The sequence below is a fragment of the Elephas maximus genome, chromosome 27, assembly GCF_024166365.1.
Source record: "Elephas maximus indicus isolate mEleMax1 chromosome 27, mEleMax1 primary haplotype, whole genome shotgun sequence".
Lineage (NCBI taxonomy): Eukaryota > Metazoa > Chordata > Mammalia > Proboscidea > Elephantidae > Elephas > Elephas maximus.
Genome location: NC_064845.1, coordinates 20,358,777 through 20,385,195, shown reverse-complemented (window position 1 = coordinate 20,385,195; position 26,419 = coordinate 20,358,777). Strand labels below are relative to the sequence as shown.

Below are 26,419 nucleotides of genomic sequence, written 5' to 3'. Positions count from 1 at the left end.
ATTGGGAAAGCAGTATGTATGAAAAACAACAGTATTTGAGGTTTTAAGTTTATAAAATTTTATTTAAACCAATAGTAATTAATGTAAGAGGTTTTTTTTTAATTTTTTAATTTCCCTAACAACATTTTTGTTGTTCTTGTTAGGTGTCGTTGAGTTGGTTTCGATTCATAGCGACCCTATGTACGACAGAACAAAACACTTCCCTGTCCTGCGCCATCCTCACAATCATTGTTATGCTTGATCCCGTTGTTGTGATCCATTTCATTAAGGGTCATCCTGTTTTTCAATGAGCCTCTACTGCACCAACCATGATGTCCTTCTCTAGGGACTGATCCCTCCTGATAACGTGTCCAAAGTATGTGAGATGTACTCTTACCATCCTTCTAAGGAGCGTTCCAGCTGTATTTCTTCCAAGACAGATTTGTTCATTCTTTTGGCAGTCCATGGTATGTTCAATATTCCTTGCCAATACCATAATTCAAAGGTGTCAATTCTTCTTCAGTCTTTCTTATTCATTGTCCGGCTTTCCCATGCCTATGAGGTGATTGAAAACACCATGACTTGGGTCAGGTGCAGCTTAGTCCTTAACCTGACATATTTGCTTTTTAACACTTTAAAGAGGTATTTTGCAGCAGATTTGCCCAAGGCATTGAGTCCTTTGATTTCTTAACTGCTGCTTCCAAGGCTGTTGATTGTGGATCCAAGTAAAATGAAATCCTTGACTACTTCGATCTTTCTCCGTTTATCCTGATGTTGCTTATTGGTCCTGTTGTGAAGATTTTTGTTTTCTTTATGTTGAAGTATAGTCCATACTGAAGGCTGTGGTCTTTGATCTTCATCAGTAAGTGCTTCAAGTCATCTTCACTTTCAGCAAGCAAGGTTGTGTCATCTGCATAACACAGGTTGTTAATGAGTCTTCCCCCAATCCTGATGCCCCATTCTTGTTCATATTCTCCAGCTTTTGGATTATTTGCTCAGCATTCAGATTGAATAAGTATGGTGAAAGAATACAACCCTGATGCATACCTTTCCTTATTTTAAAATACACAGTATCCTCTTGTTCTATCCGAACAACTGCCTCTTGATCTATGTAAAGGTTCCTCATGAGCACAATTAAGTGTTCTGGGATTCCAATTCATCACAGTGTTATCCATAATTTGTTATGATCCACATAGCCAAGTGCCTTTGCATAGTCAATAAAACAGGTAAACATCTTTCTGGTATTCTCTGCTTTTAGCCAGGATCCATCTGACATCAGCAATGATATCCCACATTCCACCTCCTCTTCTGAATCTAGCTTTAATTTCTGGCAGTTCCCTGTCAGTGTACTACTGCAACCACTTTTGAATGATCTTCAGCAAAGTTTTAAGTATGGTATTAATGATATTGTTCAATAATTTCCATGTTCTGTTGGATCGCCTTTCTTTGGAGTAGGCATAAATATGGATCTCTTCCAGTTGGTTGGCCAGGTAACTGTCTCTCGAATTTCCTGGCATAGACAAGTGAGGACTTCTAGCACTGCATCTGTTTGTTGAAACATCTCAATTGGTATTCTGTCAATTTCTGGAGTATTGTTTTCTGCCAGTGCCTTCAGTGCAGCTTGGACTTTTTCCTTCAGTACCATTCATTCTTGATCACATGCTACCTCCTGAAATGGTTGAATGTCAGCCAGTTGTCTTTGGTATAAACCAAAAAACCAAACCCAGTGCCGTTGAGTCAATTCCGCTTGGTGGATTTGAACTGCCGACCTTTTGGTTGGCAGCCATAGCACTTAACCACTGTGCCACCAGGGTTTCCATGACTGTCTATTCCTTCCATCTTCTTTTGGTGCTTCTGGCATCGTTTAATATTTTTCCCATAACTTTTTTCTTTAGTTCTTTCAGCTTGAGAAATGCCAAGTGTGTTTTTCCCTTTTGGTTTTCTAACTACAGGTCTTTGCACATGTTTTTATAATACTTTACTTTGTCTTCTTGAGCCACCATGGAAACCATATCATTTAAGACACATTTGAAAGATCTTAGGATATTCAGCTTAGGAGACTGAGAAGAGCTTGATGACTGATCTCTTCATGTTTATATAAAGGGCTTTCGAGTGGGAGATGACAATGTATTCTGCATTTCTGCTGAGGACAAAACTAAGACTAATGAGAGGAAGTTACAAGGAAGAAGGCATCCATTGAGGAAAGTAAGAACTAGCAAATGATGGATTCTTCCAACTAAAAAGAATGCCGTCAAAAAGCAGGGTGCTCAGCATTACTGGAAACATTTCAACACTGATTACCCAGACGCTTATCAAGGATGATATGGATGGAATTCTTGACTTCAAAAAGACATTAGGATAGAGGACCTTCAGTTCACTTCTTTTCTATACAGATCTTACGATGTTGATGCCCTTCTTTTCCATACAGATCTTACGATGTTGATGCTGAGGGTCAAAACCTATAAGAGTCCATCATGATGACACTGGCATCACTAATAAAAAAACAGAATTTAATATCAATGCCAACAACTTCTCAATCTACTTGGTTGCCATCTTTCAGTCTCACCCTTTCTTCCAGATGCATCTGTTTGTAAATGCTCTTTCTCTATGGGCCTGTTTTCCCTTCTTTTCAATAATTTTCTCACTTTAAGCTAAGCAACAGGGACAATTGCTGACAAGATGATCAAGGGTTGAGTGAGGTGAAAATCTCATCTGCTAATATTGGCAATCAATTAAAATAATCCTTAGGATTTTTAGCCTTAAGCCTCTTCATTACTCAGCTCTCATTTATTCATTCTTCCCACACCTTCTAGCTCAAATTTGATATGATATTGTAGTGTGTTAGAAGGAGTATTTCACAAGCAATGAAAAAGACAGAGTATCTGTAAAATACTAGTTAGCAGCTGGTTTAGTTAAAATCTCTCCACCTGCACGGTACTGCTTGATTAATATTTAAAGAAATGACTAAATGAAGATATTAATTATTTGTATGTGGTACATATGTTCTCATGCACGCCATTATTGTAATTTACTTTTTAATGAGTAAGCCAATATGATTTTAAAATTATTTCCCAGCTGTCATACATGTTAATAAAGAAATCTAGTAATTTGTGCCGTACTGAGTTTAACCTTTTCTTTTGTTTTACTTTCTAATTACATAATTCTTGCAGAAATCAAACCAGAAAAAATGGATTTAAGCATCCTGTTCTTCAGCCCACGTACATAGCCGTTTAGCATGAGAGAGAAATGAAATACTCATATTCAGAGATCTTAACAATATGAAAACAGAATCTTTGTACAGTTAACTCTCTAATTTGTCCTTCATTTAATTGTACGTGTATAAAACCGAAAGGCAGCAAGGCAAATTGATTGTCCTGCAGAATAATTCAGTGCCATCTGACTCATCAGAGAATTCAATTACATTCTGCCTCATTTCGGTGGGGTATATTATAATACGCTCAATTTGGGTGGAAATTCTGTAAACCGTGTACAGTACATATGGTAATTCTCTATTGCCCTGCTTATTTGTACATTTCCCGTGATGCAGCACCGTGTGTCAGGAGGGGTTGTTTATGCATTTACAAACACATGGAGGCACTAAGGTTTCTAGGTGGTAAATCCTTAGGAGTTCATTTACTCTGGTGTTTGGAATATTTTTCCCTATTCAAACTGGGTGTGTGTGTACGCACACGCGTGGTACTTCTGGACAGGTGAACACATTGACAATACATGGATTTAACAAAATGTACATTTCAAAATTTGGTATTGATGAATATACTTTTATGTGCTTTGTGTTGAAAAACATACAGTTTGTCTAAATGAATATCATACGGCTGCCTTTCAGGTGAATTATTGATTGTCTGGAGACCACATTCTTACTATAATATTAGAAGAAGTCACTGATTTAATTAGAAAAAGATACAAAAATATCTTGGAAAGTGAGACAGCCACAGAGGGGAGGGGCAGATGCAGCCAGTGTTTGTGAAGCTTCTCTTTGCTCCATGATTCTTTTATGGGACTGCCAAATCTGGAAAGCTCTTCTCCTCTTCTTCACAATTTCATTTTCTTCTATTTTTCCCTTGCTCTTAAAGAAAAATCTACACTAGCCATCTCTGCCCTTCTTGTAAGGACATATTTACAAACACCAAAGTCTCCTAGTTCTTGAACACCACCACCACATCCTTGACAGTAGAGAGAAAGCCCAGTGACTTCTCAGATGTCCCTGAACTCAAGCTCTTTTCCCATATTTCCAGAATCCAAGAAAGCTCATTTCCTCACATTAATTCTGTGATTCTTTTTCAATGTGGCTAGTGGTGATGTGGAATTTGATCAAAGAACTACCATCAGATTACATTTCTCTGCACTGACCTCTTGTTATTCCCTCTAAAATATTTGGAAATGCAGTAGATCTTTAAAATAATGGGATCACAATGAGACTGGGCCTCAGAAGATTTCCTGTCTCTCTGTTGCTGGTTATCTGCCTGACTTTAAACAATTTACTTAAATCTCCTGAGTTATTGGTCAAATGAGGGTGATTGTATGCCTGAGAGAGTTGGCAATGGAACCACACAAACTAATGAATGTGAAAAAAAAAAGTCTTGTAAACTGCAGTGCACCAGAAATATGTTTATTTTTGCATGACAAAAGTAGATTTTTTAAATCGCTTATCCAAGAATGATAGTAATTCTTAGACAAACATGCGTTCTTTGCACAATTATACCATAGGCCTGGACATCTTAGAAATATGACACATATATAGTAGGTTTTTTCCCCCTAAAAATATTCAAGTATCTCAAGAGGCTCGTTTTTCTGGCAGTCCATGGTGTATTCAATATTCTTCTTCAACACCATAATTCAAAGTCATCAGTTCTTCTTCCGTCTTCTTTATTCATTTTCCAGCTTTCACATGCATATGAGGCGATTGGAAACACCATGGCTTGGGCCAGGTCCACCTTAGTCTTCAAACTGATATCTTTGCTTTTTAATACCATAAAAGAGGTCTTTTGCAGTAGATTTGCCCAATGCAATGCATCCTTCGATTTCTTTACTGCTGCTTCCTTGGGCTGCCCATATAATTTCCAAGGTTGTAATCTTTACAGAAGCAGACTGCCACATCTTTTTTTTCCTAGAGTGGCTGGTAGGTTCAACCCTTGGACCTTTTTGGTTAGCAGTCAAACACTTAACTACTGTGCCATCAGGGCTCCTGTTAATCACATAGCTAACGACATAGCTAATCAACAACCAAAGGCCATTCATTGCACTCATTCCTCTGTTGATGGAGTAACTCCAGATATGTGAATGGTGGCAGTGGATGGTGGGTTTTCTGTGAAATTGGTGCTAAACTTGGTGATATCGATTAGTAAATATGCAAAGAATTTTCCACTTAATTTTATAACGAGTTTAGGGACTTATGTCAGCCTGTGTTGTGTAACAAAGATCACTAAAGGACTTTGTAAACAGCTCTTGGAGTTTCTCACTCATGAGATGGGCACCTGAGCTTGTTTGTTTGTTTGTTTGTTTGTTTGTTTGTTTGTTTGTTTGTTTGTTTGTTTGTTTGGACAAAAAAAAAAAAAAAACTTCTGCTTTAATTCAACAGCTGATGGCCTGACCTGTCAAATTGCTTTGCTGACACAGAAACTAAACACATAAGCCTGTAAGGTTAAAGATAAATCTAATGAGATGTTCACATGCTACCAAAGCATCCTGGTGGCATTCTACTGTGCCCTTTGTTCCCTCCTGGGATGGTGTTTTGATGACACATTGGCATATTGCCATGGTACTTTTTTTTTTTTTTACTCTCCGTGGAAATCATCATTGAATTGTTTTCAACCTTTGTGAGTGGTTTATCCACTGGCTTCATCTTTTTATATTCTCAATATTACCAGTGGAAGTCTCTAGATATTTTTATATTTGAGTAAGAAATATGAATTTTAGTGGTATGACTTTTAAAAGTTACACCACTCACTAATAGACTGGAACAATTTTGGGGTCACCCAGAGCTTATGTTACAGGGCAGAGCTTCCCAGCTCAGGACTAAGCCCTGGCTGGGTTCTTACCTTCTTCTGACCAAGAATGACCAGGAGAGGCTCAGAGGTTCTACATGAACAAAGGTTTATTACAGAGAGAAATAAAGTAAAAAAAGGCTCACGAGGGAGAGATGGAGAGGGGTTTTTACCTATGCTAGCCTCCAGTCTCTCCCTGAACAAAGGATTTCTTAGGGCTTATAAAAAGGCATTACCTTTATTCATTAGATGGGTGGAGATTTTCAGGAGAAGGGGAGGGATTTTGAAAATCAAATGCGCACACAGTTGGACTTAAAGATGGATTTCCTCGCAGAGCTTGTTGAAACTTAGATGGAGTCTGTCACAAAGCCTGCTGGGATGTTGCGTGTGCATGATGTCCCTGGATCCTGGTTCGAGTCCCAGCAAGGGATCTTTGCTCATGATTATCTCATGTGGAAGGTCATTCATAGGTTACTTTGATTTTTACTGTGCATGCTCTGCTCCTGGTGGGGGACTTGAAAAACAACTCAGAAGGGTTATCAGTAATTTATAGCTGGTCAAGCATGTAGGGATAGGAAATATGGCCCCTTGTCTTGTCTAAGCACCTAGTTTGTTAGTCACAAGTAGTCCTCAAGTGCCAGCAGTAAAAGTTATATGGCGGTCTGCACTTAGATTTATATTCCAAGAATACTGAATTAGAGGCTATTTAATTATAGCCAGTCCGATCTCTTGCCTGTCTCACTTATTTCCAGACCTGTGATGTGACTAGTCTGAGTTAAGCCACCAAAACCCAAAACACTGAATTGGACCTTAGAAGACTTTAGAAATTTAGGATTTGAGTCTTGTTCTCTCAATAGCTAGCTGAGTAAATTAATCCTGTGCTTTAGTTCCATCATATATGTGACCTTGGGCAAGTCACTTGACCTCTTTTGTGTCCCCATTTCCTCATCTATAAAAAGAAATAATAAAAGTGTCTACCTCTAAGGGTTGTTGTGATCAGTTAATAAGATTGCAATTATAAAGGGCTTAGCACAGTACTGGGCTCATAGTAAGAGTTTATGTTATCTGTATTAATAGTAATCTGTTTTGGCATAATTCCTACATAATCTCACCAAATGGTATAATAAATATTGTCTTTATTTTTTATTGCTGCATAACAAATTAACACAAACTTAGCAGCTTAAAACAATATCTGTTTATTATTTCATAGTTTTTGTAGGTCAGAAGTCTAGGTACAGCTTAGCTGGATTCTCTGCTCAGGTTCTCACAAATCTGAAATCAAGGTGTTAGCTTGGCTGTGTTCCTTTCTGGAACTCAGGATCCTCTTCTAAGCTATGTGGCTTTTGGAAGAATTTATTCCTTGTGGTCGTAGAACCAGGGCCCCATTTTCTTACTAGATGTTAGCCAGAAGCCAGTCTCGGCGCCTAGAGCCTGCCTGGTGTTCCCTGCTGCATGTCCCCCTCCACAGCACAGACATTGCTTTTTTCTAAGCCATCAGAAGTGTGTCTCACTGACTTCTAATCTCTTGCCACCAGCCAAAGAAAACTCTTTGCTCTTAAAGGGCTCACCTGACTAGTTCAGATCACCCAGGATAATTTCCCTTTAGCCATATTAATATCTAATCCTAGTCACAGATTTTGCTCATATTCAAGGGGAAGAGATTATATAAGGATAAGGGTCATTGGGGATCATCTTAGAGTTCTGCCTACCACAAATGTGAACATGGAATAAAAACTAAAAATGATATGCAAATGTAAAGTAAGCATTATTGTAAGTAATTTTTACATTGTTGCTATCATGATCATATGACATCAACAAGTTCTTACCCTCATACAACATTTTTCTGCTTACTTATTTTCAGTGATTTAGCTCAGTGTTTTTTTTAGTGGTAGCTGTAAAGAGTTTCGCAATTCATCTGATAATTATGTAACTCAGCTTAATGTTAGCTTCATAACTCCTTGAATTCTTATTCCTATCTACCAGGATATTTACTCCCAGCCTCCCATCCTTTGATCCTTGAGTTGCTAAACCACTGTGCTCTCCAAGAACAAAAGTTCCCTAGAGAAACCTGTTTTTGTTGGAGTCACCAGTTATCACCCTTATATGTATGCACAAATCCTGAAATTCAAACAAGCTAAGGAATAGGTAGTATTTTCCAGTGTTGTAATGATATTTAACCCAAGAACTAAGACCATAGTCTGGGAAATGTTTATTAGTAAACAGCAAAAGTAAGCTGAGATGACCCACATGCTGTGGCTTTGTCATTGGACCAGCTCACTAGGGCCTCATCTATTGTAAAATAGCTTAGTAAATATGTGATAAAAGAATGATGTAGGGAGAGGTTGAAATCAATTACATCTCATCAAAATAAAATGGTGAAATTTAACCTAGAAATCACAAGACAAGGAACTATGGGTCTTTCGTTAACAGGAGTGCCTTCACTGGGGCAAAGACCATATATATGCAGAGTTTAGTACAACTTTCATATTGTTGTTAGGTACCATTGAATCAGCTCCAACTCATAACAGAATGAAATGTTGACCAGTGCTGCACCATCCTCACAGTCTTTGCTATGTTTGAGCCCATTGTTGCAGCCACTGTGTCAGACCATCTTGTTGAGGGCCTCCCTCTTTTTTTGTTGACCCTCTATCTTAGGAAGCATGATGTCTTTCTCCAGGGATTGGTCCCTCCTGATAATGTGTCCAAAGTGAGTGAGACAAAGTCTCGCCATCCATGCTTCTAAGGAGCATTCTGGCTGTACTTCTTCCGTTACAGATTTGTTCATTCTTCTGGAAGTCTATGGTGTATTCAATATTCTTTGCCAACACCATAATTCAAATGCATTATTCTTCCTCAGTCTTCCTTTTTCATTGTCCAGCTTTTACATGCATGTGAAGCAACTGAAAATGCCATGGCTTGGGACAGGAGCACCTTAGCCCTTTAAGTGACATCCTTATTTTCATACATGAAATTAATCAGTATCGTATAAAATAATGAATATGGATGATGAATTATATCTGTGTGAAATTCTGATTCTTCTACTGTTAGCACTATGACCTCGGATGAGTTCTTTTTCTCACCAAGACTTAGTTTCTGACTCTAAAATAGGGATAATACTACTGCAGAAGATGTTCTGAGGATGAAGTAAAGTAATATATGCTAAGTTAGAACAATGCCTGTTATATAGTAAGCAATTTAGTAAGTGGTGACTATTACTATTATTATTGTTATTTATTTTAATTATCTTGACATCCGGCCCCATGTCTGGGAAATACCAGATGCTCAAAAATACTACTTTCTTCACTCTTCCTCAACAGGTATTTGGATCTGTGAAGGGGACTGTTTTGAATGTTATTACTGTGAAATAAGTTAAGAGGTTGCCATTTATCTAATTTTATTGAATTTTATAAAATTTTCTTCCTCTCTCCCTCCTTCCCTGTTTCTTCCCTTCCTTCCTCCCTTTTTCTTGTCTTTCCTGCCTCCTTTCCTTGTTTTTCTCTCTTCCTTCCTTCCTTCCTTTCTCTTTTCCTATCTTTTCTTTTTTTTTTCCCAAGCAGATATTATTTTAAATTTCCGAACAACCTACGTCAGCAAGTCTGGTCAAGTTATCTTTGAAGCAAGATCAATTTGCATCCACTATGTCACAACCTGGTTTATCATTGATTTAATCGCCGCCCTGCCTTTTGATCTCCTGTATGCTTTCAACGTCACAGTGGTAAGTAAACAACTCCCTTTCACACGACCTTTAGGGTTGGTTTTGACTCTTTGTTTGTTTTCACATGTTCATGTTTAAATGTTTGTAGCAATTTATGCATCCAGGGTTTTGGGCACTTGTTCATAAAGATGCCAAGATGCCCAGTGATATGCAGGCCAGATTCTCTACTTGAGGAAGCTACTTCCTTTTGAAACTTGCATTACCTGTTTCTGCTTATTTAAATACCCAGAACCAGGATGTGCAAAAAGCCTGAATTTAATATAAATACTAAGCTGCTAAATAAACCTTTTGATTAGGAAACCATCTGTAGGAACATAAGCATCACTTTATATCACTTAGGTAGATATTTACCTGGAAAATTCGGTACAGTTTGGAGATTTTTCCTTCTTTTCTGACTTTTAACTTCCTACCTGTTGAGCGTTTCATTATTTATCGGCAAAGCCAACAGAAGATCAAAAAGGAGAGAAACGCTGTAATTAAAATAAGGGAATTCAACCACTTCTTAGAGGTCCTTGCAAAAATACAAAATCGGACGCAGCCTGAATGACACAATGACGAACGTGAAAGTTGAGTGTTTTACCTTTGTTTTAATATTTATAAATTTTCTCCTTTTTCTTCCTGTAATCCCTTTATCCTCTTGTCTCTCTCTCCTCACAGAAAAGAAAGTATGCTCAGATGCAATAGTAACTATTATACTACTTAGTGATCGATATTTTTACAAGTATTAAGTGCTCCTTTATAAAATAGGGAGGCTTTTACAGAAGAAGCATAACAACATTGTCTGGACCATAAATGCAATTTTTGCTGCAAAAGCAACCAATTTTAGCATGGAAAATTTACTAAACGTGAGTTCAGCCCAAACAAATTTCCTAATCAGCTGATAACCCCCTGTGGACATTTTTTTCTCTATCAAGAATCCAAAGGTATAGTTTTCAATATTTAACTAAGTGATCAATATTTTAAATGTATTCAAACATTACTCACTTCAGAAGGAACATAGAACAGTAGTCTTGACTAGTATAGACTTGTACACTTGTTAATTACCTATACAATAGTATTTTTCTTTTCTTTCCTTTTTTTTTTTTTGCTTGGGAGGCTGAACATGTCAACATTTTTAAGAGGTTTATAGCTCAAAAGAAAGGAAAGCTCCGGGGGAAAATCTACTGTATAAGATCAATCAATGCTACATTAAATTGTTACCCAGGCTTTTTTAAAGAGCTTTTTAAGAGTAAATTTGACTAGATAAGTATACCATAATGAAAGAGTAATGACTGAAAAGAAAGCTTTTGCGAGATATGAAAGAAATCCAAAAGAAGTATATATTTCAAAAAACACTAAAAAAAAAAAAAAACCCTCCAGTATTCTCTTAGTGAAATGTAAGATAAGTGGTATTTAATGAAATCCTCTTGTAAATTAATTTGCTGCTTTACTGCTAAATGCTAAAGATATTTTTTATATTTCACTTCTCTTTTGATCCTGAATAGAATTTTAAATACATACATATATATATAATATCATATATAATAATATATGCAAAGTAAAAATGCATATGTATGTACGTGTCATTAATATCCTCTTTGCCTAACCTGGATGAGAAATTTTTGAAAAAGTTTAATTCTCACATTTGGTTGACTTTTAAATACTCCTTATACACTTTCATTTCTTCCCTGCTCCCTTTTCTTCATTCTCTCTTATGAAACCTGACAGAAATGCTTTTTATAAAGAATGCAAAGTATAGCTCAGTATCTATGTCAGAAAGAAAGGGAAAAAGAAAAGGAAGGAAGGAATCTCTTTCTTTTCTCAGTGAGATTTTTTTCCTGCTTTCCACAAGAGTGAGTGTATGATCATGTAACAAATTGGCACATGAATTTTTTATCCCTTTCAAGTAAGTCAGCCTGGATGATATATTCTATACAAACAGAAAAGATTGTTCAAAACATTATATTTACTTACCAGAAAAATACAAGCTATGAAGAATAACTTCTGAGTTACGGTACTGTTACATTGCGCAGAAAAGAGAGAGAGAGATAACAGAAGAAAAAGAAAGAAAGAAACAAAAACGTTGGTGTTTATCTCTACAATGTATCCAGCTAATGACATTCAAAAATGCAGTAGAACTGAACCATCAAAAAATTTTGTATTTTACAATTTGGCTTTGGCTCTGGCCATAATTGCTGGTGGCAATTGTTTTAATCTCAGCTCACACATTTATTTATTAAATACCTACTAGGTATAAGTCATTATGAAAGGCACTGAGAGAGATGAAATGAGAAATCAGATAGAAAATGTGATAGAGTGAAAAAGAAAAAGTGTGAATCATGAATCCCAGTTTTATCACTTACCATCTGCGCAACCTTGGGGAATTCACTTAAAATAGGACTAAAAAAAAAAAAAAAATTTTTTTTTTTTTTTTTAGGACTAAAGCAAGCATAAAAATCTACACAGGTTTCCTGAGCATACTAAAAAGGCAACATTTCTATAAAAATACCTTGCTAAGTATCTGATGGAAACCCTGGTGGCATAGTGGTTAAGAGCTGCGGCTGCTAACCAAAAGGCTGGCAGTTTGAATCCACCAGGCGCTCCTTGGAAACTGTATGGGGCAGTTCTACCCTGTCCTGTAGGGTTGCTGTGAGTCGATGGCAATGGGTTTGGGTTTTTTGTTGTTGTTGTTGTTTTTTATTCAGCATGTGACACCTAGGAAGACCTGAGTACGTGTTAACTTTCTCTCTCTCTCTCCTCTCATTTGAGGAGGTGGTTATGTCCAGTAGGTAATAGGGGAAACTGCTTTTTGATTTTTTTTTATTTTTGTGCTTTAGGTGAAAGTTTACAACTCAAGTTTTTCATACAAAAATTTATAGACATATTCTTATATGACCCTAGTTGCAATCCCTATAATGTGACAGCACACACCCCCTTTCCATCCTGGGTTTACTGTGCCCATTCAACCTGCTCCTATCTGTTTCTGCCTTCTCATTTGGCCTCTGGACAGGAGCTGCCCATTTAGTCTCATGTATCTACCTAAGCTAAGAAGCACACTCTTCATGAATATTATTTTATGTTTTATAGTCCACTTCAACCTTTGTCTGAAGGGGTTGGCCTTGGGAATGGTTTTAGTTCTGGATTAACAGAGAGTCTGGGGGCCCTGTCTTCTGGGATTCTTCTAGTCTCAGTCAGACCATTAAGTCTGGTCTTTTTACATGAATTTAAATTCTGCACCACACAGTTTTCTCCTGCTCCTTCAGGGACTCTATGTTGTGTTCCCTGTTAGGGTGGTCATTGGCGGTAGTTGGACACCATCTAGTTCTTCTGGTCTCAGGCTGATAGAGTCTCTGGTTTATGTGACCCTTTTGTCTCTTGAGCTAATATTTTCCTTGTGTCTTTGGTGTTCTTCATTCTCCTTTGCTCCAGGTGAGTTGGAACCAATTGGTGCATCTTAGACGGCTGCTCCCAAGCTTTTAAGTACCCAGACACCACTCACCAAAGTGAGATGCAGAACATTTTCTTAATAAACTTTGTTATGCCAGTTGACCTAAATGTCCCCCAATTGATGGGAGCTTTGATCAATGCATGACTGTCTTGCACGTGTCTACAAGTAGCTTATAATTCTCATCTGTGAGAAATTTAAAGCAATGTCCCAAGAGTAAAAGGAACCCTTTCTGTTTTTCAGATTGCATTTATACATTTCTGTCTAAATTAAATATGCCTCCATCTGTCATTCATTAAAAGCCAACATTCACAGTTAAAGTAGGAAACTGTTGACTCTGAAGAGAGCAATTAAATTAATAATTTATATATTTTTTAAAGTGCCAGCAAGATCACCAGGGCTACCTCATCCTGGACACCTAGCTTCTGTCCCTTGTCTTTGCAAATGACTATTGTTCTCACATCAGGACAGCCCCACATCCTGCTTCCAAACATCCCCTTTCTGGTTAGAGAACATGAGGGACTACATGGATCAATAGTAATATGTGTTCAGATGACTTCTTCCATTTGGAACTTCTGTTTCAGGTTTTATTTCACCTAAAAATTGTTACCTACCTATCCAATTCATCTACCTATAAAATAAACTCCACCCATAGTAACTCTTTTAAGCTCCAAAGTAGAAGTTGCAAAGTCCTGACGTGTGATTATCTGGTTTACCACCAGCAGGAGAAATGATAGTGAGAATTTGGCTGTGAAGGAGAAGAAAGTAAAAACACAGAAGAATAACAAATAGAAATAAAAGAGCATAGCTAGCTGACACAGGTTCTTCAATTGCCCTTAAGATTTTATTATATTTAAGTATAGAATAATTCACAAGATTGCAATTCAACACACTTTTATTGGATATCTATCGTTAATGCTGAGCTTGGAGCATTTTGTTTCTTAACTTAGTAATTTATTCAATCATTCGGTGAACAAATACATTGAACATTTACTCTATGTCAGGTACTGTACTAGGTACATTTTTCTTTGAGATAAGGGGAAATGGCTAAGAGAAGAAGAAACCAGAAGTCAACTTTTGGAAGTTTACAAATGCAAACTTCCAAAAGACACTTACCCTGTTTAAGATTCTGTTCTGTAAAGGAAAAATTGTTCTTAGGTACAGTCACACAGAGAAAACCCTGGTGGCATAGTGGTTAAGTGCTACGGCTGCTAACTAAAGGGTTGGCAGTTCGAATCTGCCAGGTGCTCCTTGGAAACTCTATGGGGCAGTTCTACTCTGTTCTGTAGGTTCGCTATGAGTTGGAATCGACTCGACGGCACTGGGTTTGGTTTTTTGGTTTGACAGTCACACAAACCAACTCTTCCCTCTCTACTTATGGCTCCCCCAAAGAAATTAGATAAGGTCAAGAATTTTGTCAAACTATATTGACATATCAGTTAATATTTTATTGTCTTCTCTAATTTAGAATGCAAAAGCTCTTAGAGGGCAGAAAGGATATGTATGTTATGTGTACCACAGTTGTTATTAATAGTGATGTTGACCGGATATCTGGTGACCACAAGTGCTGCATATTTATGAATTAAAAAAAAAAAAACTTATGAATTAGGCCCTAATATCTGGAAAATACCCTCCTAACTCTAAGTCTACAGCTTTAATGCATGCACCAAATACATTAAAGGACCTGCGAGATTTTTCAGATTTTTTTTTTCCTTTCTATTTGATTTTAGTTCCCTAAGCATATTGTTTGATAGAGAGTTCCAAGTGTATCTGCTTCAGGCAAATGTTTTTCTCTGTTCATTGATAAAGTTCATTGATAATGTTAGAGGGAGGATAATATAGTCCATGAGACAGGTACTTGTGAGCAGAACTTATTCAAATTTTATGTATCTAATTATAAAACAACAACAACAACTGTATATTTTACTTGTACATATAATCCGCCAGGCGCTCCTTGGAAACTCTACGGGGCAGTTCTACTCTGTCCTATAGGGTCGCTATGAGTCGGAATCGACTCAATGGCAGCAGGGTATGTTACTTTTACTGACACTTCCTAGGATTTTCCTCACGTTATACAAATTCTTGTTAAAGCATCTCCCTTGCGTGGGGGGGGGGGTGGAATTGAAAGAAAGTAAAAGAACATCTTACGTTCAGTTGTGATACTATAATGTCTTTTGGTTGTGTATCAGAATATATAAAATTCTATGACATCGGACAGTAGAGAAAAAGAGGTAAATCATAGTTAAGAAAGGTTAATATTTGCCAAAGAAATGTAATTGTCTTAAAGAAGCAGTCATAGAAATGACCATAGTATTAGAATCATGATTGTACTTAATTTCAAGAATTTTCCAGAATGGCTAAACTGAATGCTGCGGTGTGAATTTAACTCATGAGCCAAGTTGTGCTGCTCTGATTCCTGCCACAGGTGTCCCTCGTCCATCTCCTAAAGACTGTCCGGCTGCTGCGTCTTTTGCGTCTCCTGCAGAAATTGGACCGTTATTCCCAACATAGCACAATCGTCCTGACTCTTCTCATGTCCATGTTTGCACTCCTTGCACACTGGATGGCGTGTATCTGGTATGTCATTGGAAAAATGGAGAGGGAAGACAACAGACTTCTGAAGTGGGAAGTTGGTAAGGGCTTACATTTGTCACATTTTCCATTTTTAAGTTGAAAAGGAAGATTGTCTGGAATTTGAAGGAGATGAAAGATGAGTCTATAAATGTTTGCCCTCAGACTTTCAATTCGTCTCATCTTTCTTTTTATTTTTTACCTTTTGTTGTTGTTGTCCATGATACAAGTCATTTCTTTGGAGAAAGTTTTATGGGATGACCCTATTTTTTTTTCCCCCCCGAGGAGTAATGGATTAAGCTTTCAGATTAAAGCAACTATTTAAAATGACTAGCAAGACTGTAGAAGTGTTCAGATGTTAATGTGTGGTTTTTATCTTGACATTTCCCAGTGTAAAGGTAGTAACAGTAAATCACTGGGCAACTGGCCTATGCCATATCATTGCAATATTTTAAATCAGGGGCAAAAAATGATCATGTATATTTCAGGTTGTAAGTTAAGAGAAAATATATTCCTATCTTTTTTTTTTCCTTTAAAAAATATGGAACTATCATTGACACAATTTCCAAATTTAGTGCACTTCTATAATATGTGGTGGTAGAAAGGACAGGATATTCAAAAGTACAATTTGTCGTATTTTGTGTCCCCATAATACATGGAGTTTAAGGCAGATTTTTTAAATGTTACATAATTCTACAGAAATGAATCTGAAACATGCTGCATGTGAACACATTTTAAACTTATGTTAATCCCAGAAATTTAGACAAAATGAAAAATCTCAAGGCTATGACCCTGTATCCTAAAATATTTGCATTCTTCTCACACTTTAGAGAATTATCATAATACCTTTACATATTTTTTTAAAAAAACTTATATAGGGTGTCTTTTTTCTTAATGTGACATTTCTACAAAAGAATCTTTTTCCTTAGTTTGTTAGTGGGCTAGGAAATTCTTCAATTCTCTTCAGCACCAAAAATCAATTTCGAACTTTTGGAAGAAACGTAGACCATTGCGCAAGGATGAAGCCACAAGAGACTCCCAAGAGAGAAAAGTTCTCCAACCAGCACTGAGTGGCATGATGCATTTCAGACATCCCTGGATTGGCTCTCTTAAATGCCCTTTTGTCATCGTAGGGCATTATACAAAGCCTTCAAAGGGCATCACTAGAAAATGAGCTGCAAACCTTAAGGAATCAGACTCCAGGGAATGAATTCCCTAAGTTCTTAAAAATGACCCTGTGCATCTCAGTTTTGCCCCTGAGCTACACAAAGCAACTGGTGTGCCCTGATAATTTTCGTCTCAGAACGGTTTTCTTATCTTCCCTATAAAAGCACTTTTTCTATGGCCTGCCTTTGGGCCCCAATTCTCACAAATGAGGGAACATAGCTACATATCTCAATTTTATCCCAAAGCTGTCTGAAGCAATGGATGTGTTCCAATAATTTTCATCTCAGAGTGATTTTCATGTCTTCCTTATAAGAACACTTCTTCTGTGCCTTGCCTGTGGAGCTCGATTCTCAGAAATGAAGGAGAGACATATCTGCAGAATGAAAGTAAAAGTATCCTGGATAAAGAGTATAGGAGAGGAGAGGGAAAGAGGGAGGGAGGAAGGGAGAAGAATTTGTTAAAAGAAGGTTCAAGGTCAGTATTGTACTTGGAATAAAACTTTTTCAGTTCCTCAATATTGTTCCCCTTCCCATAACTTGGTTATGAAGTCTCCCTCATCACATACTCCTCTAGTGTTTCCAAATGGTATTCAGCGAATTACAGCATTAGATCCCTGCCCCTTGTTTTGAATCCATATTAAAATTCTGACTTGTGGTCAGCCACCTGATTCCTTTTTGGATCTGACCTAATTTCCATCAGGCCCCAGACCTATACACTCATATTAATTTGTAAGCCTTGTCTAGTCTGAGAGTCTCCAGATGGGGAAATTCAGCTTATTCACGCTCTCAAATTTAGTTATATGGGGAAAGCTTTTTGTCTCATTTCTAACATGCCAGTCCTGCTGCAGACATACAAACTAACTATCCAAACTGCTCAGCAAATATGCAGAGGTATTTATTTTCTAAGAAAAAAGAAACCAACCACTTGGGCTCCTCTGTTTTGCCCCCTTTCTATTCCTGCTCTTGGTCCTGGTGTTATGGTTTAACGTAATGAGCAAGAGATTGTAGGTTGGAAATTAACAACACAGAGAGCATTGGTGTGATGCAATGGTGGGAAGAGTATTGTGCTGGTGGTCAGTAGACCTCTCCAGCCTCATGATTTCCAACATATTTTGTTCACCCATCTGGGCCTCAATTTCCTCTTTTATGGTATGAGAAAATTCACTATATAGCTTGTAAGCCCATTTCGGATTTCATGATTTATGAGTTTAATGGAAGAACATACCCAATATTGCTTACCGCGTACATACGTACTTTTTCTTATCATAGCTAAGTGCCCACATATGCCATCAGTATCAACCATCCAATGTCAACTGGTTCAAGAGAAATGGGTGAGTCAGGAAGTATATCCTATGATCAGGGCTTATCAACAAATGACGTGCTTTTCTCAGTGTATTCGTTTCTTGTGGCTGCTGAAACTAATTACCACAAACATAGTGGTAATTCCTTAATCTTCCTTAAGGAATTTAGAGGTATTGCATAAGACAAGGAGCCCTGGTGGTGCAGTGGTTAAGAGCTCAGCAACTAACCGAAAGGACGGCAGTTCGAATCTACCAGCCATTCATTGGAAACCCTATGAGGCAGTTCTGCCCTGTCCTATAGGGTGGCTATGAGTTGGAATTGACCCGAAGGCAACGGGTAGTTTAAAACAACAGAGATTTATTCTCACAGTTCTGGAGGCCAGAAGGCCAAAATCAGTTTTGCTGAGCTGAAATCAAGGTGTTGGTATGAATGTGCTCCCTCTGGAGGCCTTTCCAGTTACCGTGGAGTAGATTCCAACTCATGGCAGCCCCATGTGTGTCCCAGTAGAACTGTGTTCCATAGGGTTCTCAATGTCTGTGATCTTTTGGAAATAGATCACCAGTCCTGTCTTCCAAGGTGCCTCTGGGTGGACTTGAACTAACAACCTTTCACTTAGCAGCCAAGTGTGTTAACTGTTTGTACCACCCAGAGAGGCTATAAAAGGGAGTTTGTTTCTTGCCTCTTTCAGCTCCTCCAGGCTTCCCCCCCACCCCCCACGGTGGCCACAACACTCCAATCTGCTGACACATAGCCTTCTCTTTGTCTAATCTCCATCTGCTTTTCTCTTATAAAGACACTTGTGATGGCATTTAGGGCCCACAGGATAATCAAGGATAATCTCATCTCAAATCCTCAGTTTAGCACATCTGCGAAAACTTTGCCATCTATGGGAACATGTACAGGTTCCAGAGATGAGGACCTGGTATCTGAGTGGCCATTATTCAGCCTACTGCACTGTTATGATCAAAGTAGCCGAACGTTTATCTTTACAGAATTAGATTTCCTGTCCAAACACTTCTTAGGAGATTATTAGGAAGGTTGTTAGGTACCATTGAGCTGGTTCTGACTCATAGTGACCCTATGTACAACAGAACAAAACACAGCCCAGTTCTGTGCCATCCTCACAATTGTTATGCTGAAGCCCATTGTTGCAGCCACTGTGTCAATCCATCTCGTTGAGGGTCTTTCCTCTTTTTTGCTGACCCTCTACTGTACCGAGCATGATGTCCTTCTTTAGGGACTGATCCCTCTGGATAACATGTCTGAAGTATGTGAGACATAGTCTCTCCATCCTTGCTTCTAAGGAACATTCTGGTTGTATTTCTTCCAAGACAGATTTGTTCGTTCTTTTGTCTGTCCATGGTATATTAAGTATTCTTTTCCAACACCACCTTCTTCCTAGCCTGTCTCAGTCTGGAAGCTCAGCAGAAACCTGTTTGCCATGGGTGACTTTGCTGATATTTCAATACTGGTGGCATAGCTTCTAGCATCACAGCAACATGAAAGTCCCCACAGTACGACAAACTGACAGACACGTAGGAGATTAAAAAAAAAAAAAAAAAATTTTTTTTTTTTTTTTTAGGAAGGTAAAAAAATTATGTCTGTAAACTTTGGGTGTATGGGCTTGGATACTTGGACCTTCCCATCCTCTAAAATTACTTGCATCATTTGCTCCTTTAAAACATTCTCCAGCTGAGATTTGGACACAAATTAAAAAATTATGACCTTCTCTACCTAATTTTATAATGGAGCATCTGGAAGTCTAGGCTAATTTAGTTTTTACTATGTAATTTGCCCACTAATAATCAGTTTTACCTTTTTTGGTGCAACCATCATGAATCAACAAAGTCATCATACAAATAAAATTTGGTTAGAGTACAAGCTGCCCTTTATCTTTGGGGAGAACAGTAGATGTATAGAACAGATTCATCTTCCTGAGGGATAGAATGGAGCTCCTTCTCTAATCATTGTTAATTGCCCTGAAATGTAATGAATTTTTCTTTTTCCTTTTGTCCTTGGCAAACCCAGCACTTACAGCTAGAGAGTGCCAACATTCTGCATTAGACCAAATCAAAGTTAATCTTTAAAAAAACATGACAGCGTAACTTCTTTATAAGATATTTGTAATTTGAAGGTTTGATACTTGTAGACTCATATCAGAGGCTGGTTATGAACTGATTTACCTTGTGTTAGGTTTTACTTCATATTGGTATGCATTCATAAGCCATATTTTAAGGAATTTAGATATTTTGCTTTTTTTTTTCCATGGAATTTTAGACCTGGGAGGATTTTAAACCAACTCTGATTCTATGGAGAGATATCTGGCTCTAGGTTATGCAGTCTCCATGATGGAAGGGGTTGCTGTCTATTATGTCCACTGCTGTATCTTCACTGTGTAGTACAGTTCCTGGCACATAGCAAGTGTGAAAAAAATCTGTATTGAATGAATCAATCTTCAAGGTCATTCAGTTATTAAATGGCAGACACAGGATGAGAACCTAGCTTCCCTAACTTCTTATCTATAAACCCTTCTAATGATTTTGAAAATTATGACATCATAGGGAATGCTATTTAGCAAACTCTTTGCAGCTAGGAAGATTGAGAGGAGAGGAAGAAACTGGGTAATCACTTAAGGTTTGGTCATTCATCCAAAAAAGTTTTTTTGAGAACCCATTGGGTGTTTGGCACTGGAGCTACCAAAGCAAATAAGATGCTTCATGTCATGGAGCTTAAACTCTAGTGGGTGGAACAGACAAATAATTCAATGGACATATTGCAGTATGATAAATTCTGTTATAGGAATACACATAGAGAAGTGGCAGCTAAACCTAACTAGATTATCAGCAAAGGCTTTTCAAAGCTGAGCTGAGTTTTAAAGGATGGTTAGGATTAGTCTATATAGATGCCTGGGAAAGGGCACGTGATGGAGGGAGATGACTATATTAAGCAGTTCACTAGAATGTGTGTGGGGATGGTAAAGTGATGAGGCTAAGGAGCTAGGTAGGCAGGAACCAACTCATCAAAGACTTTTCACACTAACCTTTAGAGTTTGGACTTCATCCTAAGCCTACCGAAGCCGTAAATTTCTCTATTGAGCAATGATCCTTTAAATAAAGAATATTAGGAAACAGGAAGAGGTGTTTCTCTGTGCATTATTTTCAATATCTGTAAAATAACAGTAAGAATAGTGCCTGCCTCATTGGGGTTGCCAGTATTAGGCAGCATACGTGAAGCATTTAGCACTGTGCCTGGCACCTAGTAACTGCTTGATAAATATTAGCTGTTATACCCATCATTATCACTTTATTATAGCAATTGCTACTAATGAAAGAAAGGACCATGCACTGTGACTTGTGACTACTTAACATTTTATGTGGGAAGGCCATTAAGAACTGGCTTTAAAAAGTGTTGCCCTCAGGATTTAGTTGTATTGCTGGACAACAAATTCTATGCTTTTGCATATTCTCAAAATAACTTATTTGATCAAACTTGCTATTTGAAAGTCAGCCTCTGAAAAGTTAGTAATTTTCCTGTAGGTCAAAATTGACTCGATGGCAATGGGTTTGGTTTGGCAAGGGGTTCACAGTTACACACACACAGATTTTCCTAATAAGGCTAATGTAGGAGACAGACCCAACATCTGCCTTCAAGCTTGTTGGGAAATATCAAACTTTTATGAAATTTAGACATGGTGTTCCAAGATCAAGATTTAATACTGTATTAAAAAGGCATATCACAACAGAGTCTAACTATGCTTTTTAAATTTTAATTTTTGTGTGACTGCCAAGCAATGTTTCAGAATGATCACTTTTGGGGGCCTTTGTTTTTTATAAGAGGACTTCAGTAAATACCCAGCTAAAAATGTGTGAGAAAATCTTACCTATTTCCTTATATTTCAGTTAACGTTGTTAGGTGCTGTTAAATTAGTTCAGACTCGTAGCCACTCTGTGTACAACAGAGTGAAACACCACCTGGTCCTGAGCCATCCTCACAATCATTGTTATGCTTGAGTTCATTGTTGCAGCCACTGTGTCAGTCCATCTTGCTGAGGGTCTTTCCTCTTTTTTGCTGACCCTCCACTTTACCAAGCATGCTATCCTTCTCCAGGGACTGGTCAATTAATGTAAGGATATATTATTTTAATTATTATCACTTTTAAGGTTCAATTAATGGTAGCAGTAAGGTTCAATTAACAGCATTCAGTCAGTGCTTGAAGACCTTTATTAGGATCCTCCATGGAATATAACAGGTCAGATTTTAAACTGGAAAGATTTAGGTTTGACTTCTGCTTCGGGTATTTACTAGGCATGTGGTTTTGGCCAAGATGACCTTAGTTTCCTCATCTATAAAATGGGTGTGGTAGTGTCAACCCTCCTAGGCTTTTTGAGGGTTAGAGGTACTCAAGGTGGTATACCAAACATAGTGTCTGATACAGTCTATGTTCTTGTAACTGTTCACTGCCACCATCGCCACCACCACTACCTCTGCTTCTATTACAGATTGGTGTCAATCTCAAATGGCAGCCCCTTGCTCAGACTTACCTCAGTGAGTTATATGGAATTTAAAGAGCACTATTATGGAAGTCTAGTCAAAGAGGTCCTATTTCCTAGGTCATGCTTATTGATTGCAAGCAAAACCAGAAAAGGAATTCATTAACAGGATGTGCAGACTCACAGAATGGGAAGAAGGGTAGAGAATAAGACTTGGGAAAGGAACCAAGGCAGCTCCAGATGCCCAAGTACAGGAAGCACAGTTGCTGCCATTTTGCAAAGATGGCGTGGACATGTCGCTGCCATTGTAGCTGCTATGAGTCCTGACCTTCCTTTCATCTCAAATTCATAGTCCTTAAACGGAGAATCCACCTTAAGTCACATGGTCAGACGCTGACTGCCAGGGCAAGGAGAGCCTCTCTCACTTTACACTCCCATGGTGGGACGTGGGACCCTGCATCTTCCCATGACAGTGTGCAACGGAGAATTCCCCCTCCAAATAGGATATTAGCTGCCCCCACGCCCCCCCAAAAAGAAAAAAAAAAACAGGTAAATGTCTAACACTAACATCTTTACATTTAAAAATAAGTGCAGGAAAATGTATAAAACATTATTTCTATGAGTGAATCATCATACTCTTCACAGACATCATCATATCCCATAAAAAATCATATCCCATAGAATTAGCTAAAATATGGGAATATGGTAATTTTGAATATTCTGCTCACTATAAAACAGTCTGTGCTCATTATGGAGCCCTGGTGGCTCAGTGGCTAAGAGCTCTGCTGCTAACCAAAAGGTCTGCAGTTCATTAGCCACTCCTTGGGAACCGTAGGGGACAGTTCTGCTCTGTCCTGTAGGGTCACCATGAGTTGGAATTGACTGAAGGGCAACAGGGTTTTTGTTCTTATGCTCCTTATGCTTTATGTAAGCTTAGCAGTAGAATTCTACTTGCCAAGCTTTGCTTCCTCAGCTAGATCACATCTCTGTCAGTAGCTTACTTTTGTAGCTAAAATGTTACCTTACATTCTCTCTGGAAGCTGTCTCTACTTCTAAGGCCATGACACACTGAACTTTAAAATAAATGATCTGCTTCAAGGGTTAGAGATGAAAGTATTTTGTAGCAGTGAGAAGCTCTTTTATCTCTTAATCCTTTGGCGGGAGTATGCTTAGCTACTGCAGATACCTAAAATTGTACCTGCATCAGTGGCTTTAAAAAAAAAAAAGACAAAGCTCAGGAATCTAGAATGGGAAAAAAGGATTAAGTCCAACATCATTTTTAAATTTCCATTGACAATTTTAATCCCTAATCTCCTGATCCTCGTTGGATAAAACATCATAAAAGCTGATTGATTTCAAGGCCTTTCTAGTTATTAACTGCTTAGCATTTACAAGCTTCATGTAAGGAAAAAATGCCCAGGCTTATGATATTATGAACTGGTTATTTTAATAACTGCATCAAATTTCCCTCAAGAAGGTAGAATTTACTAGCACTGCACTTCTTCAGGTTCTATAAAAAGTGTTATAGAGTATTTTCTAGATAACCCTTACCTGTAGGTTCTCATCCTTGGGAATATATGAAATAAGGCAAGGAAAAAAAAAAAAGCCTAAATTTAAGGTTTTCATCTGGTAAAACGGTCCCAAATTAGAGACTCTTAAAAGGTGGTTTTTTGTTGTTGTTTATCTTTTCTTTACCAGGGCCTTTTAAATTTTAAGGTGCATAAGAATTTTCTGGGGATCTCGTTAAAATACAGATTCTAATTCCGTAGGTCTGGGGTGTGGCCTGAGACACTGCATTTTTAACAGCTTGCAGGTTTTGCTGATGCCCCTGGACCCTGTACCACACTTTGAGTAGCAAGGTTTTTTAAAAACCTTGGAACTTTGGGAGAATTTAATTCTCCCCAGCTAAAAACAGTGCAAACCAGCTACACTCCAGTTCTTCCTCTTCTTTCCTAGTCTTTCTCAATATTTATCACATCGGCGAAGTTATTTGGACATAGCTGTTCCTCACGGATCAAGGAGGTCCATTAAGAGGGAATTAACCTTAGCGCTGAAGCAACACAATATAGCACTTAAAATTTCATCATTAGAAACAATTTATATTACTGTTAGTTCTGGGAAACTAAAATCAAATCCCCATCAGCTTTAAAAGAGTGGCTAATTATCTTACTTAACAAAGACATCAAGAAACCAGAAAACATTTCCCTGTTTTAGGGACAAGTTTCCCCTCTTTTGTCAGAAAGAACAAACAAATTATTTCTAAAACCCAGGCTTCCTTTATATTTTATTTCTGAGTGTAATCATAAACATTGCTTATTGTAAAAATTTGAGAATAAAGTAGATATGACTGTCCAATTAGGAGGTTAAATGATCTCTGCGGTCTTAAGCATGTGTTTAAAAATTATTTGGACACTTGGAGACCAAGCAACACACAAATTAGCTTTCAATTGCATAACGGTCTCTATTCTCTGAAAGGGACCTTCTGGGTTTCAGATAGCAGGTTGGGAGTTGAGATAGATGATCACTAGTTGCCAAGATCACTCACTAGGAGAAAACATTCACAGCAAGAAAACACTGAAGTTGCAATATACTCAAAATATCTTTCCACCAGAGTTTTCACATGTGTTCATACCAAGCAGATGCTCCAAGCAACAGAAGTTTCTGTTGTCATATAAGTCTGAGAAATGCAACACTCCGTCCCACCTTTTGAGGACTAACAAGGAATATTAGCATAGCATAAACTCAGAGAAATCCCAAAGAAACTGATTAAATTTTATTTAACCCAGTGCCACATGTATCAGCTTTACCTTGGAACCCATATTTTTACAATGCACAATGTTCTATTAACATCCTATGGCTCTAGAGTTCTGAAGAACATACCTTAGGAAAAGTTACTAGACTCAATATCACAGTTGGAAGAAGAATGATTTTAATCTTTGTAAAAATGCTACATGTATCATCTCACAGTTGCTCTAGGAGAATAAGCCAAGTGTTCTCATCTCTGCAATGGAGATAATACAAAATGCCTAACTTGGAGAGTCATTGGTGAGCTTAAATAATGTATGAAAAAGCAGTTTGCAAATTGGAAAGTGCTATGGAATTATGAGGTATTCATTATTGTTGTGTTATAGTTAATACACACACAAACACACACCGACAAGTATATATGTGTAAGTATGTGTTTCTTGGTAGGTAGGTGGACGGATAGACACACACACACACACACACACATATATGCAGTGAAACCTGTGAGAGCCGGAACTCAACAGGACTGCATTGTTTTTCTGGGTCTTGCAAGTTTTCCACCTTTGACTGGATGTAGTCTTACCGCTTTTCTGTTACTTGTTTTAGTGGGAAATACTTGAGTTTTCTTTCTCTGACAGGTTTCCGCCTTAGGCAGGCTCTGACTTTCGTGGGTTTTACTGTATATGTACATACTTTATACCACCAAATCCTGTCTTTGTGTTCTCCTCATGATACTGATCTCGATGTATATAGAGAGCCCTTGCACAATCCGTGTATTTCAGTGAATAAACGCAGGAATGAATGAGTGGACCACAAACAGAAGCTTCTGCACCATCTTGGTCACATCATCCTGTTCAGATCAAAAGAGAAAGAAATTCAGAATCATTGCTCTCTTCTGTGTTGGGAAGTAAGTTACCCCGAGTCTATACTTCATGATAGTATCTCATCATTTTATACTATCATAGACCAACATTTTTATTGCCCAGTTGGTTAAAACTGGATCATCATGAAGTCTAGACAACAGA

At 37.9% G+C, this 26,419-nt stretch overlaps 1 protein-coding gene across 1 annotated transcript in view; it reads left to right on the top strand.

Annotated features, from left to right (window-relative positions):
• The window catches only part of KCNH8 (potassium voltage-gated channel subfamily H member 8), a 446,972-nt gene that overhangs the window by 254,258 nt on the left and 166,295 nt on the right, over positions 1–26,419 (top strand). Inside the window, exons 6-7 of the mRNA XM_049870926.1 lie at positions 9,539–9,696; positions 15,546–15,753. Coding sequence (XP_049726883.1) covers positions 9,539–9,696; positions 15,546–15,753 — 366 coding nt within the window. The remainder of the gene's footprint in view (positions 1–9,538; positions 9,697–15,545; positions 15,754–26,419) is intronic.